Source organism: Neoarius graeffei, chromosome 1 (assembly GCF_027579695.1).
Source record: "Neoarius graeffei isolate fNeoGra1 chromosome 1, fNeoGra1.pri, whole genome shotgun sequence".
Taxonomy (NCBI): Eukaryota; Metazoa; Chordata; class Actinopteri; order Siluriformes; family Ariidae; genus Neoarius; species Neoarius graeffei.
In genome coordinates, this window is record NC_083569.1 from 51051767 (window position 1) to 51073924 (window position 22158).

Consider the following 22158-nt stretch of genomic DNA (forward strand, 5'->3'; position numbering starts at 1 on the left):
CCTCTGTCCCATGTACCTTGCCTGTGTCTTTGTATTCTTGGTTTTTGCTTCTTTCTTTTTGGACTTTGTGGATTTTGTTTTTGACCTTTTTGATCTTCTGAGCATTTGAGTTTTTGCCTTTTTTCTTATTTGGATTTTGGACTTTGTACCTTTGGATATTTTTATTTTTGGTTTATTTTATGAGCTTTGGATTATTCTTTTTGTTTTTTCCCTTAGATTGTACATAGTGTAAATAAACTGTTTTTGATACCTTTCTACTTCCACCTCACGCCTCTGCACTTGAGTCATTCCCCTGGTGGCCTAGTGGGGGGTTGCTGGATTATCACACCAGTGAGCCAGGTTTGAATCCCAGCAAAACCCTAACATACTTGCCAAGGTGATAACATCCACCACCCAGTGGGCCAGCCACTCTTCTGCCTCATCCCTTTTGAAAGGCAATAATAAGCCTATGGGACCCTAGAGAGATGCCATCCATGGTGCTGTGGTGCACTGATGGTTGCCATATGCACCTTTAGAGTATATTGGGACTTGCTGCTGCCAAGTAGTCCCTAAGGTGGGTCAGTCCCACATGACATTTTGTCACTGGTTATGCAAATAATGATTCTCACCACCCCTGGTGGTTAAAAGGGCTGAACGAGAATGAATACATAGTATGGGGTTCTAAGAACACCAAGACTTTCAAGAAACTCACAAAGGGAACATATGACATATTTGATATAACTACTGTTATCATAGGGTCATTGTTCCAATGCTCCAACTACTTCCTTATGGATCTGCACTGATTCCAAATAACAGGAGCACCCTGCCATTATAACATTCAGTGTTGCTGGATAAAATTTAATTGACTATCAACTCTGACGACTATCTGTCTCTTTTCTTCTAGCATTAAAAATGAGTTTATATGATACTAAAAATAATAAATTAGGTTAGTAGTTACTTCCAGGTTATTGTTTGTTCATATTTCATTGGTATCGACCCTTACATAAAAGTTACACAAACTGCATGTGTGAATAATCTCTTGATTCACTTGTAAAATTTACGTGTTTTTCAGATATTCCACATGTTAAGCGTCACACATTTATCTGCATGTTGACTTTTCACATGTAGTGCATGTGTTTTTATTTTTGACATATGTTACATTTATTTTCACCATTCGTTCATTTTCACATGTGATCACAATGTTTCATGTGATCCCATATTATTGATGTGTATCTGAATCCATGTACAATTTCAGGTCAGAAGTGCTGAAATGTACTTTCACATATTTTTTAACACATGATTACATACACTATATGGTCAAAGGACTATACAGAATGCCTTTATATGCTATATCTTTAAGATTTAATTTCAGATTCAGATTCAGAATATTTATTGTCATGGTTACAAAAAAGAACAATGAAATTTCATTTGGAGCATCCATACAGCAGAGTTGATAAAGTGCAAAACCCATAAATAAATACATACCCCCCTAAGTAACCCAGTGTAAGCATTTGACCCAGTATTACATCAGTACAACAAAAAGCAGCATAGCAAATAGCAGCATAAGTTCAAGTTCAAGCATAAGTTCATCAATGTTGATAAAGTGCAGAGCAGGGACATTCAGACAGATACCTGAGTATTATGACATTTTATAAACAGTGCAAAAACCAGATCAGTGCCATTATAATGTTATAACGTTATTGTCTGGGGGGGGGGATCAGGGGAGAGAGAGTAGTGACAACTGCAACAATGCAAACCAGTTCAATGATATTAATTGGTGGATGTGGTTGTGGATGTGGCAGAGTTCAGTAACCTCACAGCTTGTGGATACAGGCTATTGGCCAGTCTGGATGTTCTGGCCTGTATGGACCTGTATCTTTTCCCTGAGGGCAGCAGGTGAAAGAGGTGATGAGCAGGGTGGTGCTGATCCCGCAGGATGTTGCGCACTCTTCTCAGACAGCGAGCGGAGTAGATGGTGCTGATCTCTGGGAGAGTCGTTCCAATGATTCTCCCAGCAGCTTTCACCACCTGCTGAAGTGCCTGCTGGTCGGCCTTAGTGCAGCTGGAGAACCACACTAGAAATCCATGTGTCAGCACACTACTGATGGCACAGTTGTAAAAGTTCACCATTAGAGGTCTGGGGATATTAGCGCTCCTCAGCTTCCTCAGGTAATAGAGCCGCTGTTGTGCTTTTCCCATGGCTGTGGAAATGTGAGTGCCCCAGGACAGGTCCTCAATCACTGTTACCCCCAGGGACTTGAAACTCCTCACCCTCTCTACCACATCATTGCCTATGGAGAGAGGTAGGTGGTCAATGTGTCCTTTCCTGCGAAAGTCCACAACTATCTCCTTGGTCTTCTTGGTGTTTAAGGCCAAGTTATTGTTGTGGCACCACGACTCCAGGTGTTGTACCTCTCTCCTGTAGTTTGTCTCATCATCGTTAGTAATAAGTCCGAGAACCGTGGTGTCATCAGCGAACTTGACGATGAGATCGGATGAGGAGGAGGCAGAGCAGTCATGTGTAAACAGAGTGTAGAGCAAAGGGCTCAGCACACACCCTTGAGGGGCCCTGGTGTTAATGACAAGGGTGGAGGAGGTGTTCTTGCCCACTCTAACACTCTGTGTGCGATTTGTTAGAAAGTCCACAATCCAATTGCACAGGGTGTTGTTGAGTCCCAGCTGGTGATGTTTGGACCGGAGTTTGAACGGCCGGATGGTATTAAAAGCCGGACTATAGTCCACAAAGAGGAGCCGTGCATAGGTGTTCTTATGCTCCAGGTGCTCCAGCAGTGTGTGCAGCACCGTGGCAATGGCATCCTCAGTTGACCGGTTCTCTCTGTAGGCAAATTGGTGTGGATCCAGTGTTGGTGGTAAGGCGGCTTTGATGTGTTTAATGACCAGTCTCTCCAGGCATTTGGCGGGAATGAAGGTGAGTGCCACAGGTCTGTAGTTGTTAAGACATGTGACATTGGACTGTTTTGGGAGGGGGACAATGGTGGCTGCTTTGAAACAGGCTGGAACCAGAGAACAGGACAGTGAGGTGTTAAAGATGGAGGTGAAGACATCTGCCAGCTCCGCAGCACAGTCTTTAAGCACCCGGCCCAGCTGGAACTAAGAGACCCAGACATGCTCCAGCATGACAATGCCCCTGTGCACAAAGCACCATGAAGACATGATTTGAGAAAGCTGGTGTGGAAGAACTTGAGTGACCAAACCCATGAAATCGACTGCACTGAACACTTCTGGGATGACCTGGAACACTGACTGCACCCTGGACCTCCTCAAGTAATATTACTTAGCAGTGCCTGACCTCAATAATGCTCTTATGTTCTGAATGAATACAAATCCTCACAACCACACTCATTCGGCGTTTTGGTCTGCATTTGGTAGACGTCCTTATCCAGAACGACTTATATTTTCTGAGCATTTGAGGGTTAAGGGTCTTTCTCAAGAACCCAGCAGCGGCAGCTTGTCAGAGCTGAGATTTGAACTCACAACTTTCCCTGCTGTATCTTATCCACAGAGCTACTACACTCTAAAATCTAGTGGAAAGCCTTCCCAGAAAAATGGAGCTTATTGTGACAGCAAAGGGGGACTAGATCTGTGTTAATGTCTATGGTTTTGGAATGAGCACATATGAGTGTGACAGTCGGGTGTCATATATGAAAAACACAATCACGTTTGATGTGTATGTGCATTACTGCGTGTTGCTTTATAATTACAGCATTAACAAGTGTTGCCAGGCAAAACAAACCTCGTCCGGTAGCACTTATGATGAATATGAAGGAAGATATCGTGAAAAAAATAGGTACCCTATGGGTACATGTGGTTACTGCTTATAAATAAAATTGTTTTTTGATCCCATGTCCATACAGTAAATATAGCATATTTACTCTGAGGCAGTAGCAACAAAAATGAAGCGTAAACCAAAAATGAACACTTTAAAAATCACAGAAGTAAAATATACCAAGTGTCTATACTTTATATTATTCTACTCTTACCTCTTACAGTTTTCGAAACTGAAACCTCTGAACCAAGGCTGACATACACACGCTGTCGCCATGACCCAAATTCTTATTTCCTGGAAAAGGCCCGGTGTTAGAACTCAGTGGAACACAGTTCCCCTCTGTAATAAGCATAAACATGTCTGAAAGTGATTTCTTTAGTCTAATCCATTTATTTCGAATGGTGAACTGAATTGTATACACTCACCGGCCATTTTAATCGGAACACATGTATGCCATGCACAGTGTGCGATTGTTACACTCTTGCATTCTTACAGCATGATGACATAGTGGCTAGCGCCTGTATATGAGGCAGTAGCCACAACAACAATGATTTTGACCTTTTTGGTGACCTTGACCAGATGACCCTCAAAATGTTGGAGGTTCTATTTCAGACCAATGCCCATCTATCCTGAAAGTTTCATGAAGATTGATCCAGCCATGTTCCCGTCATATTATTAACAAAAAAACAAAGAAACCTGACTGAAAACAATACCTCGCCCCCTGGTGGACTCCATCCCGGATGAGGTAAAAACAGTACATTATTAAGAGGCGTTGGAAGACCTCAAAAATGGGTGGCACAGTGATGTAGTGGTTAGCACTATCACCTCACAGTTAGAAGGTTCCGGATTTGAACCTCTTGACTGACGGGGTCTTTCTGTGTGGAGTTTGCATGTTCTACCCTTGTCTGCATGGGTTTCCCCCACAGTTCAAAAAAAAGTAAAAAACTCAGCTACTGGGGTTATACAAGCCAGTGCATTGCTGGGCTTCAGTCACGTGACTTTTCTTAGTGGTTTTACCAGAAGTGAAATAGCTAGTGGTCTAAACGGCTGCCATAGTGCAAACAACTAGTGATAACTTTTCAGAGTATGCTCATAATCTAGAAGCCACTGCTCGTTTTAGATATATTCAGAAGATTGCTATGTGCAATGGAATCGACCCCTACAGTCTGGGAAAGAAGGATTTGTCATATGATCTCAAAAACTACCCTTCAGTCGAGTTCCCCAACATCTCGAACTATCTGGTATTGCAGACATCCTTCTACACCGCAAAACAGATGAAAGCGTGGAAGAGTATGGAGGCTTACAACTTTTTTGTATGTGGCTGGGTAAAGGACCTCGGTATCAAGTCGCTGCCGAATGAATCCTGTATTGTTTTTGCCCGTGTAAGTATGTTTTTTTTAAGCTTTTCGTTCGTATCTTTACAACAAAGCGCTGCAAGTTGAAGTGTAAACAAACAACAGTTCGCTTGACTCTTAGGGTAGTATCTCACTGGGTTGCGACAGCCTGCGACTAGTTGGAGACACAACAATTGCGATAAAATATGCAAATTAGCGACAATTTTCACTTGGAATCACACTGAATTGATATTCGCATATTTTATTGCAATTGTTGTGTCTCCAACTAGTCGCAGGCTGTCGCAGCCCAGTGAGATACACTCGCACTTCCTGTCTCACGGAAACTGACTTGAGAAGGGTTTGTGATGGCTTTGCGACACCAGCAACGCATTTGCAGTTATTTTGAGAGAAATTTTGTCGCACAAATTTTTTGAACATGTTCAAAATTTCAGCAATGAAGGAGCGACACTTTGCGACTCAACTGAGAAGCCCCGCGAATGTTTCAAGACACTTTTGAAACTCTCTCGCAAATTACATTCGCAATTTGTCGCAAGCTGTCGCAGCCCAGTGAGATACTGGCTATACTTGTGTTGGCTCTTATCTCTCAGGTAAATCATTCACAAAGATAATTAGAAACCCCTTTAAAGACCTGGATCTTAGTTAAACAAGACAGAGAAGTGATCACGGTGCATTGGAACTGTATGTATGGCTGGGTAAGAATTTTGTCACGACCTTCATGCGTATGGACTTTGTGAGGAGTAAACAAAGAAACAGCTGGGGACTTTAGCGTTTCGTGACTAAAAAAGTACCGTAAAATAACGACACGTAGCAAGAAAAGCACTTGTAAAACACTAATGACATCACTGAGAAGGAGATATAAACCTTTCACCAAGTGATCACTGCAAACTTTGAAGAGAGCATGCTTTGGGTGGCACGGTGGTGTAGTGGTTAGCACAGTCACCTCACAGCAAGAAGGTTCTGGGTTTGAACCCAGCGGCCGGCGAGGGCCTTTCTGTGTGGAGTTTGCATGTTCTCCCTGTGTCTGTGTGGGTTTCCTCTGGGTGCTCCAGTTTCCCCCAAAGACATGCAGGTTAGGTTAATATGGGACGGCCTTGGGCTGAGGTGCCCTTGAGCGAGGTACCTAACTCCCAACTGATCCCTGAGTGCTGTTAGCGTGGCTGCCTACTGCTCTGGGTATGTGTGTGTGCTCATTGCTCACGTGTGTGTGTTCACTGCTTCAGATGGGTTAAATGCAGAGAGGAAATTTCACAAGTGTGTGATGAATAAAGTTGTGCTTTCTTTCTTTCGACTCGGCTCCCTTTGATTTCAATGAGAGATTCGAAAGCCACCTTTCTCGACGTCTTTTTGTGAAATCCTGTGTTCGGTCTCCCTTTTTTATGAGTTCACGGGGAACCCTGAAGAAACTTTTATCAGTTTGATTGATTCGAACAACCTAAAACAATGCAAGCGTATGGCATTTTTCCTGCGAGCAATGCATCTTCTTCATACAAACGCTTTGTCAGCTGAGCTTTGGTAGACCACCAGCTAAAGTTTTGAATAACTAATGAGGCGGATGTGACGTCACGTGAAACCCAGCAATACTTAGTGCCGGTCCCAAGCACGGATAGATTAGGTAGGGTCAGCAAGGGGATCCTGTGTAAAATCTATGCCAAATCAAATATGCTGAACAGCTTTTTTTATTTTTAGTGCAATCTGTGTACATACTGTACAGAACCAATACAATTCTGTTTATATTCTGTTTATACTATTTTATCAGTGCAATCTATGTACAGGGCGGCACGGTGGTGTAGTGGTTAGCGCTATCGCCTCACAGCAAGAAGGTCCGGGTTCGAGGCCCGTGGCCGACGAGGGCCTTTCTGTGTGGAGTTTGCATGTTCTCCCCGTGTCCGCGTGGGTTTCCTCCGGGTGCTCCGGTTTCCCCCACAGTCCAAAGACATGCAGGTTAGGTTAACTGGTGACTCTAAATTGACCGTAGGTGTGAATGTGAGTGTGAATGGTTGTCTGTGTCTATGTGTCAGCCCTGTGATGACCTGGCGACTTGTCCAGGGCATACCCCGCCTCTCGCCCGTAGTCAGCTGGGATAGGCTACAGCTTGCCTGCGACCCTGTAAAACAGGATAAAGCGGCTAGAGGAGATGAGATGAGCTTTTTTTTTATTTTTAGTGCAATCTGTGTACATACAGAACCAATACTATTCTGTTCATACTATTTTATCAGTGCAATCTGTGTACAGGGCGGCATGGTGGTGTAGTGGTTAGCACTGTCGCCTCACAGTGAGAAGGTCTGGGTTCGAGCCCTCGGGGTGCTCCGGTTTCCCCCACAGTCCAAAGACATGCAGGTTAGGTTAACTGGTGACTCTAAATTGAGCGTAGGTGTGAATGTGAGTGTGAATGGTTGTCTGTGTCTATGTGTCAGCCCTGTGATGACCTGGCGACTTGTCCAGGGTGTACCCCGCCTTTCACCCATAGTCAGCTGGGATAGGCTCCAGCAACCCTGTAGAACAGGATGAGATGAGATGAGATGAGATGAGATAATAAAGACTTATCTTATCTTTGTAGCGACCCCTAACGGGAGAAGCAGGAAAATATTACCGTAGGCTCTCGGGTGTTTTCTTGCGTTCTCGGTTTGTGAGCGCGTCAGAGCGCGTGGGATGGACCAGCAGGTGGGCGGAGCCTGTGCCTTATGTGCCCACCCTGCTATCTGTAGCACGTAAGGCATGTCTTAAACCAAGCAAACACACCCACTGTGACTGTAGGCGACGGTGAAACACCTTTTCTGGTGTGATTTCTTGGAAAGGGAGCGCATCGGACAGATGGGCGTGTCAGGATTGCAAGTGCACTGTCGGATTAACACTGTCCCTCACTGTGTACCGTAATGACCCCGGTGTGTGTCTGTGTGGCGATGAGCGTGTCGTCCACATCATCAGCATCATCAGCATCAGCACCATCAGCATCATCGTAGCGCGAGGACACCAGCAGCAGCGCCACGCGCCCTTCTGATGCCACACGCGGATTAAATCCAGCCATCAGGACTGACGACGCAAACATCAGCGGGTGTGTGTTGGGTTGATGTCTGTCTTTTTTTTTTTCTCCTAAGGACTGACTGTTTATACACTGTTTCTTGTCTTTATATCGATTTATCATGTTCCTGCAATAGATTGTTTACTGTCTGTGCGCAGTGAGTGAAAATCCCTTGTGTGTGTGTGTGTGTGTGTGTGTGTGCCTCTCATCACACTCCCAGACTGCTGGGCTGTGTGTGTGTGTGGACTGATCAGTAATTTTCAGCCTCATATAGCCTAAGGACATCTAAATGACATCTAATGACGATTTGCCCCTCCAATGAGTGCTTGTGATTGTGTTAAATCCTCAAACTGAGGTTGTCTGTTAGGATTTAAAGATGGAAAATGTTGGTGTTGTAGGATATAGTGAATAGTCCTGGGTTGTTTACGGTATCTACAATCAACAGTGTGTGTGAGAAAGTATATTACTATAGACGCATAACCCCTTGCAGTAGTCTAGCATCTGAAAGCATAGGATTTCCCAAGCAGGGCTGGAAAGCCATGATGCTGTTACGTAATGATGTCTTGAAATTGAAGGAAGTTTCTGTTCCATGGCCTTTTCTGAACGTGGCAACAAGATGGCAATGGCATGCTGCTTTGACCCTCAGTACTGCTTCCGATGCATGCATGTCTGTAACCTGTAATGATGACAATAATGAAGGTCTTTTCTTGGTTCACTTATCAAACCCACAGAGGACATTAAGGCACCCAGACATGACACGCTGGTTGAAATATGACTATATGTTAGGCACAGTGACTCAGCATAGCCTGTGGTGATTTTTTTTTTTTTAGGCAACAGAGAACTGTTGAATTTCTTTCTTTTTCTGGTGGTGCATGTATAGGTTTCTATTTTTGTACTGTGTCGGGGTGTGTAGGTGTCTGGGTGTGGATGTGAACGTGGTTGAGATCCACCTGTGACATACTGGAGTTGAGAAAAGATTTGATCCCGTTGGAGCTTACAGGATTAGTTCTACATGCAGACTAGTTCTGCAAGTCCATGTAGACGGCTAACAGGACTAACAGGATTATTAGTATCTGCACTTCTCCGATACATAGTCTATGACACATAATCATACTGCTCATAAGCTGGAGTATTATGCAGGGCTGTGAACATCTGGATTTGTAGCAATGGTATAGCACTTTAAGTTGTTGCTGGTAAAGTACTGTTAACAAGGAATTCAAATTCGTCTCAGCTGTTGAACTCTTGTTGTGCGTGTAGACATTATTACATTAAAATAAGATAAAGACATAGACAACATGTTTTGTATGAACTATTAAACTGTAGAGTAAAAAAAAAACCCACAAGATTGCACAGAAGAGAATGTTGCACAAACATGTTATTGTATCTTGGCAAATCAAAAGTGTGGGAGTGTTCATAAGTCTGCTTGCATGTGGAAAGAAGCTTTTCCAATGTCCTGAAGGGGAGGAGTTCATATATGTGGTGGACTTGGTGTCTTTGTAGGTGGTGTTGGGTGTTTTGGTTTTTTTTCCTCACTTCATGGCTCTGGCTTTCATACTTCTATAAAGGCAGATTTGTTCTTTGTGGAGGGGCGGCACGGTGGTGCAGTGGTTAGCCCTGTAACCTCACAGCAAGGAGGTTCTGTGTTTGAATCTGCCAGTTGGTTGGGGCCTTTCTATTTGGAGTTTGCATGTTCTCCTCATACCTGCGTGGGTTTCCTCAGGATGCTTTGGTTTCCTCCCACAATCCAAAGAGATCAACTGACTACTGTAAATTGCCCGTAGGTGTGAATGTGAGTGTGAATGGCTGTCTGTCTCTCTGTGTTGGCCCTGCGATAGATTGGCGACCTATCCAGGGTGTACCCCGCCTCTTTCCCAAAGTCGGCTGAGATTGGCTCCAGCTTCCCCACAACCTGCAATGGATATAAGCGGTATAGAAAAATGAATGAATTTTCTTTGTGGATGCAGGGCTTTCTGAAAGGTGGTAGTGTTTGCATTCGACCCCTGCAGAATAACCAAATCTCAGTCTTCCTGGTATTGCAACCTGTATTGCAGGAAAGGTAAACTATTGAATTAACATGCTGATAAGCATTTGTGTTCAGTTAAAAGGATGTTTTCTGTCCCTAAATGTTTGTCCACTTTAGGATATGTTGTAAACAGCATCAAATTAAGATGCATTAGCTATACTGTAGGATTCTGTGTCTGTGTGAGGATCTATGTGGCGTAAGAATTTTTGATGTAAAATGAAAGTTGACAAAACGGCATAGTATTTGACTAAAATATGAGCCAGTGTAGCCCTGTGATGACCTGGCGACTTGTCCAGGGTGTACCCCGCCTTTCGCCCGTAGTCAGCTGGGATAGGCTCCAGCTTGCCTGCGACCCTGTAGAACAGGATAAAGCGGCTAGAGATAATGAGATGAACCAGTGTGAAGTGTATGGTGGAGAGTAATATAGGTCCTCATTACGCACCTATTATCATAATATCAAAATATAGAATGAGAGAAGAAAGATACGATTGCATATCTTCTTCCTTTGCTCTCGCATCTTCATGTGTGTTTTTTTTTTACAGTCAATAAGCAGGACAGGAGAATATACACAGGACACCATCACATTGAACAAGCTGCACCATTACAACACAGACTGTTTTGTATTATAGGTATACACAATATATCATCATATAAAGTTATTAGTTATCACACTATTGGCTTTCGCAGTATTTGCAACAGGAGTCTGCAGTATGCAAATGAGTGTGCTGACAAACTACATTTTTATTGTCAGCATTCAGTATTGACCAATTTGTCTTCTGGGTGTTTTTATAAAATCAGGGCAAAAAATAAAAATTAATGCCAGTCATTCTATAACCATGCTCCATCATGGTTGCACAGCACAATGTTTAGCACTATGCTATTTTCGTCCACATTATGCAGCTCTACTCGATTATCTTGACAGTGCAATACATAATAGTTGTACGAGGAAATAATGATGTCGGGCTACAGTAAACACCCATATGATTACACAGTCTAATAATACAGCAATATAAAGATATCACCATTATCACCACCACCAGATGAAAACAGTAAATGCTTCTCCAATACTGCCTATAGACAAGTCTATTATAAACAGTTTGCAAACATATACCAGACGCTATTGTGTACAGAATATTGGCATAGCAAATTCAGGGTCATTACAGGCATTTATTGCTAATCATTATATTTAATTTAAAAACACTTGTAGCCACAAAACTCTGATGGTGCTTGTGGCCTCGCTACAGAAACAGCATCCAAGGTATGCGCTGTGCATGAAGACTGCAGCGACGACATAAAACTGAGAGCTTGCCTAATGGTTCTGCTGCGAAGCGTGTACAGACAATGAAGAATTAAGTTCGGTGAAATCAGCCTGGAATAGGCTAAGTTATTTTGGAAATCATTTCCGTACATGTGTATATTTAGCAGCCCCCTTCATCAGTTTCATGATGGAGATAGATGATGCAGACTCTCCCTCTCCCACTCTCCCTCACAGTCTCCCTCTTTCTCTCTCACTCACACACACACCCCACGCTGCAGAGGCTGCAAAGAAGATTGTGAGAGGAAAGTGAGATAGCATGGGGCATGTTTTGGAAGACAAGAGTTGAGAGGAATGAATGAAGAATCGAATGGTGGAGATGAAGAAGGAGGTAAAGAAAGGCATGGTTTAGAAAGGACAATAAAAGAAAAGAAGTAAATGAAGAAAGAAAGACAAAAGAAGACAGCAGATGGTGTCTGGAGTGACGGGGTTGTCGTTAATAAAGGCAAAGGGTTAGGGTCTCACTATTTTTTCCCTTCTTGTCCTTTGTTATATCATACAGCATTTTCTCTGTATCCTTATTACTCTCTTATTATTCTTTTTTTCTTTTGTCCTCTGTGGCCATTTGTTTTCTTTATCCCCCATGTCTATCCTGTGTTCTCTCACTCACACACACGCGCGCACACACTCTCAGTCTCCTCCTCCAGGTTGTGACAGTGGGTTGATTAGAAAGTACATGGCACAGAGCAGGCAATCCATCACCCCACCAAGCTCGTGCACAAGCATATATAATCCCCTAACACACACACACACGTGCACACACACATTTATTACATCCTTGTCTACATGTTTTAGCTCAAGGTAGCCCATCATATTGTGCATTGCATGGCTTTTTTTTTAAGCCACGCCTCTGTCCTCCATCACCTGCACTGGCATGCCAGTTCTATTTTTGTCTTCTTGCCATTCATCGTTCTCTTTTCTCCCACCTGCCTCTTCCCCTCTGTCTATCCCACCATCACATCCCCACAACCCTACTGCACCGTAGCAGAACTGCGGCAGGGTTCCCGCTGGCGCTCGTCGCTGACGAACATAATCCATCATCAGTGACGAAGAGAAAATTACTAGCAGTCGTCACAGTGACAAATGCATTTGTCATCTTTATCATTATCATAAGTCATCTTTTTCTTTTAAGAAATTCCTTTCTAGAAAATCCAGAGTGTAAACAATGAGCACGTGCTTGTGACCAATAAAAATCGACTACACATAATGACCAAATGAGCACCAAGCTTTTGACCAATCACAGTGCGTCTTTTATCTCTGCATGAACCAAACAATGGCGCAGTCTAAACTGAGGAAGTTTTTTGGGGCTTTTTCAAGCACTGAAGATGATTTAAGGGCTGAAACAGGCATGGGGGAGGCACACTCTGAGCCCCTACCGTCCCCAAGCACACCAGACAGTGTCAGTAATACAGGGGTCGGTTTAAAAACAAAACAACCACCAAAGTGAAAGTGTTGTCAGCTGGCGAGCGACTGAAGGCTCTATGTTTCAGGGGTGTGGCTTGTCAAGTTCCTGTGGCAAGCGCATAATGTAAAACATGGTGTCATTCTGTGTTCGGTTCGTAAATTGACAGGGAACTCAGATTCCTTCACTGGTGGTTGGTCCAAGACTCTTCTCGACGCTGTTCATTTGTAAATCAAGTTTTCCGTTTAAGTAAAAGGTAAGGGGAGTCCTAATATCTCTTTTGAATAATTCCATGCTAAAAAATAACCTTAAGTAAGCTCATAGGGGTTTATTTTAGTTTGACTGTGCACAGGCTGCCCAAAATCAAGTCTTTCTTATTAGAGGCTGGAGTGGAGCTCAAATTTTATATGCAGTGGAGATGCCTAGCTGTATCTATCTGCACAGATATTTGAATTGTGCCAGTTTGGTTGGTATAAAGCTGTATTAAGTCAACTTTGATACCTCGGTAACTAAGAAAAAATAGGTACCCTATGGGCACATGTGGCTACTGCATATAAATAAAATTGTTTTCTGATCCCATGTCCATACAGTAAATATAGCATATATATTTACTCTGTGAGACAGTAGCCATAAAAATGAAGCGTAAGCCAAAAATGAACACTTTAAAAATCACAGAAGTAAAATATACCAAGTGTCTGTGCTTTATATTATTCTACTCTTACCTCTTACAGTTTTCGAAACTGAAACCTCCAAACCAAGGCTGACATACACACGCTGTCGCCATGACCCAAACTCTTATTCCCCGGAAAAGGCCCAGCGCTAGAGCTCAGTGGTCTCAATACTCTTTTCGACAGCTTCCCATAACAACTCGGAAGTGTATTACATCTACATCACACGTGGGACCACTGGCCAAAGAAGGCGAGGAAAGGGTGACAACCTGGAGTATATTTTAAAATGGGAACGCACTTTCCCTTGGTAATAAGCATAAATATGTCTGAAAGTGATTTTAGTCTAGTCCATTTATTTCGAATGGTGAACCAAATTGTGTACACTCACCGGCCATTTTAATCAGAACATGTGCATGTGTATGCACATGCGCAGTGCACGATTGTTACCCTCAATCTTACAACACGATGACATAGTGGCTACAGCCTCTATATGAGGCAGTAGCCACAAAAATACAGACAACGTGAAGGAAAAAAATAAGAAAAAGTGAAGAATACTTCTTTGATTTGATTTTTCAAGAGAAAAAAGTGAAGAATATTTTTCAGAACCCAGGAGGAACGCTGCTGCGCCTGCTTGATTTGTGCTTTCATCATCTGTAGGCTGGATAGACTCATAAAGTTTTACATGATAGAATCCAACATATACAGAGCCATACAATACTACCTGTGCAATACTTACATGTGCAATTCCACCTGTGTAATGCACTTATGTTAACTGTATATCTGCAAACCTGTTAATTTATGCAAATTTGTTAATTTTTATCATTAAATTTGTAGTTTATTTATTTTTATATATACAGCCTTTTTTGCATACTTAGTACTTTCTGCACTACTCCTTCACTGCCTTATCTTTTATTATTATTATTATCTCATCTCATCTCCATTATCTCTAGCCGCTTTATCCTGTTCTACAGGGTCGCAGGCAAGCTGGAGCCTATCCCAGCTGACTACGGGCGAAAGGCGGGGTACACCCTGGACAAGTCGCCAGGTCATCACAGGGCCGACACATAGACACAGACAACCATTCACACTCACATTCACACCTACGGTCAATTTAGAGTCACCAGTTAACCTAACCTGCATGTCTTTGGACTGTGGGGGAAACCGGAGCACCCGGAGGAAACCCATGCAGACACGGGGAGAACATGCAAACTCCACACAGAAAGGCCCTCGCTGGCCACGGGGCTCGAACCCAGACCTTCTTGCTGTGAGGTGACAGCCCTAACCACTACACCACCGTGCCACCTATTATTATTATTATTATTATATATTTTTTCCTTTCTATATTTTGCTGGGGTTTTTTTGCTGCTGTAACAATGTAAATTTCCCCTTGTGGGATAATAAAAGGCTTATCTTATCTTATCTTATCTTATCTTATCTTATCTTATCTTATCTTATCTTATCTTATCTTATCTTATCTTATCTTATGCATTGTCAACATACTATATCTTTGATACGGCTCTGATTATATACTTTATGTATAATGAAGAATTGTGGTGATTTTATTAATGTTTTCGTGTCCGATGTGCATACAGCACTTTTTTTTTTTTAATTGTAAGCCTCTTGAAAGCATTTTAATATTCAGCAAGGTTTAGAGTGTCAGGAAAGATAGAATTCAGTCATTTTCATTAATGAAATCAAATTAATATATTAACTTTGGATACATTGAGTACTAGTGATGTCATTTTAAGCAAAAACAAACAAGCATTCACTGGCCACTTTAATAAACCTACTCATTCATTCATTCATTCAATTATCAGCCAATCATAAGGCAGCAGTACAATGCATAAAATCACGCAGATACAGGTCAAGAGCTTCATTTAAAGTTCATATCAAACATCAAACTGGGGAAAATAATACCTCCAGTGACTTTTGGCCATGGTGTGTTTGTTAGTGCTGATCTCCTGGGATTTACATACACAATAGTTTCCAGTGTTTACACAGAAAGATGCCCAAAACCGAACCATCCAGTGACCTGTTGGAGTTCTGTTGGCGGAAATGGCCTGGTGATAATATAGGTCAGTGGTGAATCGGCAGACTGGTTAGAGCTGACAAAAAGGCTATGTTAACTCAAATACAGTGGGGCAAAAAAGTATTTAATCAGCCACCAATTTATCTGTGAAGAATCTCAGTCATCCAGGTACATAGTAATCTCTGGTTGGTTGAAGCGAGCAACTGGACTTGCTTGAAGATTCTTGAAAACGTTTCGCCTCTCATCCTAAAGGCTTCCTCAGTTCTGTCTGACTAATAGGGAGTATCCAGTATTTATCCTCTCATGGATCATCATAGAATCCGAATCAGAATGCCGATGGCTGCATTGTAGGTGGCTGATAAAAGATGTCTTAGACACCCACCTCTGTTCAGTGATGGTCGTTCCAGGTTGACAAAAATGAACGATCCTTTCTGGCTAAGATGTCTGCCAGTTTTCTGGAAGTCCTCTCATACTCCTGCACCAGTCGAAGGGATCTCATCCCAATGTGTTTGAACTTATCAGTATAAAAGACACGTGTCCACAACCTCAAACAGTCACACTCCAAACTCCACTATGGCCAAGACCAAAGAGCTGCCAAAGGACACCAGAAACAAAATTGTAGACCTGCACCACGCTGGGAAGACTGAATCGGCAATAGGTAAGCAGCTTGGTGTGAAGAAATCAACTGTGGGAGCAATTATTAGAAAATGGAAGACATACAAGACCACTGATAATCTCCCTTGATCTGGGGCTCCACGCAAGATCTCACCCCATGGGGTCAAAATGATCACAAGAACGGTGAGCAAAAATCCCAGAACCACATGGGGGGACCTAGTGAATGACCTGCAGAGAGCTGGGACCAAAGTAACAAAGGCTACCGTCAGTAACACGCTACGCCGCCAGGGACTCAAATCCTGCAGTGCCAGACGTGTCCCCCTGCTTAAGCCAGTACATGTCCAGGCCCGTCTGAAGTTTGCTAGAGAGCATTTGGATGATCCAGAAGAGGACTGGGAGAATGTCATATGGTCAGATGAAACCAAAATAGAACTTTTTGGTAAAAACTCAACTTGTCGTGTTTGGAGGAGAAAGAATGCTGAGTTGCATCCAAAGAACACCATACCTATTGTGAAGCATGGGGGTGGAAACATCATGCTTTGGGGCTGTTTTTCTGCAAAGGGACCAGGACGACTGATCCGTGTAAAGGAAAGAATGAATGGGGCCATGTATCGTGAGATTTTGAGTGAAAACCTCCTTCCATCAGCAAGGGCATTGAAGATGAAACGTGGCTGGGTCTTTCAGCATGACAATGATCCCAAACACACCGCCCGGGCAACGAAGGAGTGGCTTCGTAAGAAGCATTTCAAGGTCCTGGAGTGGCCTAGCCAGTCTCCAGATCTCAACCCCATAGAAAATCTTTGGAGGGAGTTGAAAGTCCGTGTTGCCCAGTGACAGCCCCAAAACATCACTGCTCTAGAGGAGATCTGCATGGAGGAATGGGCCAAAATACCAGCAACAGTGTGTGAAAACCTTGTGAAGACTTACAGAAAACGTTTGACCTCTGTCATTGCCAACAAAGGGTATATAACAAAGTATTGAGATGAACTTTTGTTATTGACCAAATACTTATTTTCCACCATAATTTGCAAATAAATTCTTTAAAAATCAGACAGACAATGTGATTTTCTGGATTTTTTTTTCTCATTTTGTTTCTCATAGTTGAAGTGTACCTATGATAAATTACAGGCCTCTCTCATCTTTTTAAGTGGGAGAACTTGCACAATTGGTGACTGACTAAATACTTTTTTGCCCCACTGTAATCACTCTTTACAATGATGGTGAGCAGAAAAGCATCGAAGAAAACATGCAACACATCGAACTTTGGGGGAGATGGGCACAGGCCAAAACATTGCCTAGTCTTTTTTTTTTTTTTTCAATGTTCAACTGTCCAGTTTCAATGAGCCTGTGTCCACTGTAGCCTCAGACTCCTGTTCTTGGCTGACAGGAAGGCAACCTGTCATAGTCTGTTATGTGTTCTGAGATGCCTTTCTGCTCGCCATGATTGTAAAAAGTGCTTATTTGAGTTACTGTAGCCTTCTATTTAACAACCATTCTGTGTAAACTTTGTAGACTGTTGTGCATGAAAATTCCAGGAAATCAGCAGTATCTGAAATACTCAAACCAGCTCATCTGGCACCAGCAACCATGCCATGGTCAAAGTGACAGAGATCACATTTTGCCCTCATTCTGATATTTGTTGTGAACTTTAACTGAAGCTCTTGACCTGCATCTGCATGATGTTATGCATTGCATTGCTGCCACATGATTAGTGGATTGGATAATGGCATGAATAAGCAGGTATACAGGTGTTCATAATAAAATGGCCAGTGAGTGTATTTAACAGATTAATTATAGGCAGAATAGTTTATATAATTTTATGGTACACAAACTACTACGTCTTGAAAATGTGGTTTGAATGGCAACTCCAGCTCCTGACTGCATTTGAAAGTTGGTTGGTCTGGCACACTGATGGTTAGCCCGTTGTTAACATCAAAGGTGTTACAGAAACGCCACCATTTCATGTCACCATTTCATTCGTCTAGTCTGTAATACCTCTGCTATTTCCCATAATAATAATAATAATAATAATGAGAAGGAGGAGGTTTTAAGATCATGTATTGTTGCTGAGGTTCCTCCACAGAGTTTCTGGGCTTAATCTTCATGACAGACTTGACAATCCAAATCGTCAGAGTAGAACTGCTGGCTATTTGAGGTGGTTTAGGCACCTTACAAAGATGCCCCATTGTTGGCTCCCAGTAGAGCTATAACAGTCACATCCCACTGAAGACTCCGGGGTAGACCCAGGACTCACAAGAGAGATTATATCACACAATTGGCTTGGGAATAAATAAGGATCCCCCAGGAGGAGATGGAATCTGTGGCTAGGGATAAAGATGTTTGGACTGACATACTACAACCACTTACAATTGCCACAACACCCATTAGGAAAAGCAGAAAATTAATGACTGTTTATGTACAAGATCGTCACATAAGCCTATTGCATAAAATATGCATGTGGATTGCACTGGAAAATTATATCCGCTACTTATCAGCCCCAGGCAGCACAGTGGTACAATGGTTAGCATTGTCAACTCGCAGCAAGAACATTCTGGGTTTGAACCTGCTGGTCGGCTGGGGCTTTTCTGTGTGGCGTTTACATGTTCCACAGTGGATAAGTGGCATAGAAAATGAATAATCAGCCCCAGTAACTCTACTCCATGTTAAACTGGTAGAACCCAGTGTTGTTGAGGGTTTTCTGTTTGTTTGTTTGTTTGTTTGTTTGTTTGTTTGTTTGTTTGTTTTTCTATCCCTTGGACTTCAGGTAAGAAGGTCTATGATAAAAGTGCAAGTGCAATACAACATTATATCTAATGAATGATCTCCTTTTCTCTCTCAGCTGCAAGTCCCTGTACGTGGCCCTCAGACATGGTTTTAGAAGGAAGTTCTGAGGCTCTGTGCCCTCCTCCGTCCCTGGAGCTGCGCCCATCATGCAACAAGAGCCAACCATCGCCCCCTCTAGACTCGGGCTCGCAATCCCATGATGCCATATTCCCTGGGGACAAGGAGCCCATCAAGTATGGAGAGCTGATCGTGCTGGGGTAAGACGCATTCCTGTAGCCTCAGAATACTGACTTTTGAGACACCAACATTTAATAATTTTCTAGTTTTAGGAAGGCTAGAGTTCCCTGATTATGTGAATCAGCTGAATATTTATTTTGCTTTGGAAATAATGCAATGCTTTGCATATGCCATGATGTATCCTTGTATGCATTGATCTTTGATGTCTGATGAAACCATATCTTCATATACTTTTAATAGGTTTCACTTTTTCTATAGGCTGTATGGAATGTGGGCATACTGTGGGCAATGTCTACCCATAGGTGAAATTTAAATGATCAATGAAAAGCTGATAAATCCCAACAATTTTATTTAACTGGTATGCCCATTGGCTGCTAAGTGTCCATCAAAACTGTGTATCACCCTTCCCTCTGTGTTCTGTGAGGAAAAAGTGAAACTGTTCTTAATAAGTTGACAACTGAGTGGATTCCTGTGTAATCTTTACATGAACTGCGTATGTAAATGGTTTAGTTAAATGATTGAACTTTATCGGTGTCTAATATTGATTTTTATTTTACTAGGCTGATTTACTGGTAAAGTGTATCCGTTTTCCTCAATACTGCTTCTGGAGTAGCACAGCATCATATTAAAGTCTTTCCTCAATACAAAGCAAACATGTTTGGCAATGAATATTCTTGCACAGTCTCCTTATAAAGCTTAGCTGTGTTTGCAGGAAAGTGTCTCAGGTTATCAGACAACCTGTTAATGCACATGCTAATGCAGTGTGTGTTGTTCCCTGCATACAGTCAGCTCACAGATGTGCACTTCTCTCTGTAAAGGAGAATTATTTGCTTTTTTTTTTTTTTTTTGGGTGGGGGGGGGGGGGGGGGTGTTGGCACAACTGATGCTGGAAACTTGGTGCACAGACAAGGATGAGACAATAGTCACAGCTTAATGCAATAAGCTGTTGCAAAAATAATATCTACACAGGCCGACGGGCAAAACTGACCATGAAAAGTGCACTGCTTCTTTTATTGTTGGATGAGTATTTTCCCTATGGCCCAGCAGAAAAGCATTTGCCTTGTCATCAGACAATCACATCAGGAGAATGCCACAACTGTATAATCGTACCATACCAACCAATCATGGGCAAGTGTGATCTCATGTACAGTGGTGCTTGAAAGTTTGTGAACCCTTTAGAATTTTCTATATTTCTGCATAAATATGACCTCAAACAACATCAGATTTTCACACAAGTCCTAAAAGTAGATAAAGAGAACCCAGATAAGCAAATGAGACAAAAAATATTATACTTGGTCATTTATTTATTGAGGAAAATGATCCAATATTACATATCTGTGAGTGGCAAAAGCATGTGAACCTCTAGGATTAGCAGTTAATTTGAAGGTGAAATTAGAGTCAGGTGTTTTCAATCCATGGGATGACAATCAGGTGTGAGTGGGCACCCTGTTTTATTTAAAGAACAGGGATCTATCAAAGTCTGATCTTCACAGCACGTTTGTGGAAGTGTATCATGGCACAAACAAAGGAGATTTCTGAGGACCTCAGAAAAAGCGTTGTTGATGCTTATCAGGCTGGAAAAGGTTACAAAATCATCTCTAAAGAGTTTGGACTCCACCAATCCACAGTCAGACAGATTGTGTACAAATGGAGGAAATTCAAGACCATTTTTACCTTCCCCAGGAGTGGTCGACCAACAAAGATCACTCCAAGAGCAAGGCGTGTAATAGTCGGTGAGGTCACAAAGGACCCCATGGTAACTTCTAAGCAACTGAAGGCCTATCTCACATTGGCCAATGTTAATGTTCGTGAGTCCACCATCAGGAGAACACTGAACAACAATGGTGCACATGGGAGGGTTGCAAGGAGAAAGCTTCTGCTCTCCAAAAAGAACATTGCTGCTCGTCTGCAGTTTGCTAAAGATCACGTGGACAAGCCAGAAGGCTCATCTCATCTCATTATCTCAAGCCGCTTTATCCTGTTCTACAGGGTCGCAGGCAAGCTGGAGCCTATCCCAGCTGACTACGGGCGAAAGGCGGGGTACACCCTGGACAAGTCGCCAGGTCATCACAGGGCTGACACATAGACACAGACAACCATTCACACTCACACCTACGGTCAATTTAGAGTCACCAGTTAACCTAACCTGCATGTCTTTGGACTGTGGGGGAAACCGGAGCACCCGGAGGAACCCACGCGGACACGGGGAGAACATGCAAACTCCGCACAGAAAGGCCCTCGCCGGCCCCGGGGCTCGAACCCAGGACCTTCTTGCTGTGAGGCGACACCGCTAACCACTACACCACCGTGCCGCCCAGCCAGAAGGCTATTGGAAAAAAATGTTTTGTGGATGGATGAGACCAAAATAGAACTTTTTGGTTTAAATGAGAAGTGTTATGTTTGGAGAAAGGAAAACACTGCATTCCAGCATAAGAACCTTATCCCATCTGTGAAACATGGTGGTGGTAGTATCATGGTTTGGGCCTGTTTTGCTGCATCTGGGCCAGGACGGCTTGCCATCATTGATGGAACAATGAATTCTGAATTATACCAGCAAATTCTAAAGGAAAATGTCAGGACATCTGTCCATGAACTGAATCTCAAGAGAAGGTGGGTCATGCAGCAAGACAACGACCCTAGGCACACAAGTCGTTCTACCAAAGAATGGTTAAAGAAGAATAAAGTTAATGTTTTGGAATGGCCAAGTCAAAGTCCTGACCTTAATCCAATCGAAATGTTGTGGAAGGACCTGAAGCGAGCAGTTCATGTGAGGAAACCCACCAACATCCCAGAGTTGAAGCTGTTCTGTACGGAGGAATGGGCTAAAATTCCTCCAAGCCGGTGTGCAGGACTGATCAACAGTTACCGGAAACGTTTAGTTGCAGTTATTGCTGCACAAGGGGGTCACACCAGATACTGAAAGCAAAGGTTCACAGTCTTTTACC

The 22158-nt window shown here is 42.8% G+C and overlaps 1 protein-coding gene across 5 annotated transcripts in view; it reads left to right on the plus strand.

Moving 5' to 3' along the window:
* peli3 (pellino E3 ubiquitin protein ligase family member 3) overlaps nucleotides 1-22158 on the plus strand; it is a 59894-nt gene that overhangs the window by 11161 nt on the left and 26575 nt on the right. For 3 of the 5 annotated variants that reach the window (XM_060933622.1, XM_060933650.1, XM_060933660.1), the window contains exons 1-2: nucleotides 7866-8173; nucleotides 19032-19233. In XM_060933622.1, coding sequence (XP_060789605.1) covers nucleotides 19061-19233 — 173 coding nt within the window. In that variant the 5' untranslated portion in view covers nucleotides 7866-8173; nucleotides 19032-19060. Of the gene's footprint in view, nucleotides 1-7865; nucleotides 8174-10154; nucleotides 10197-19031; nucleotides 19234-22158 lie in introns of those variants that run through there. The other 2 variants (XM_060933641.1, XM_060933631.1) reach the window with 2 other exon arrangements.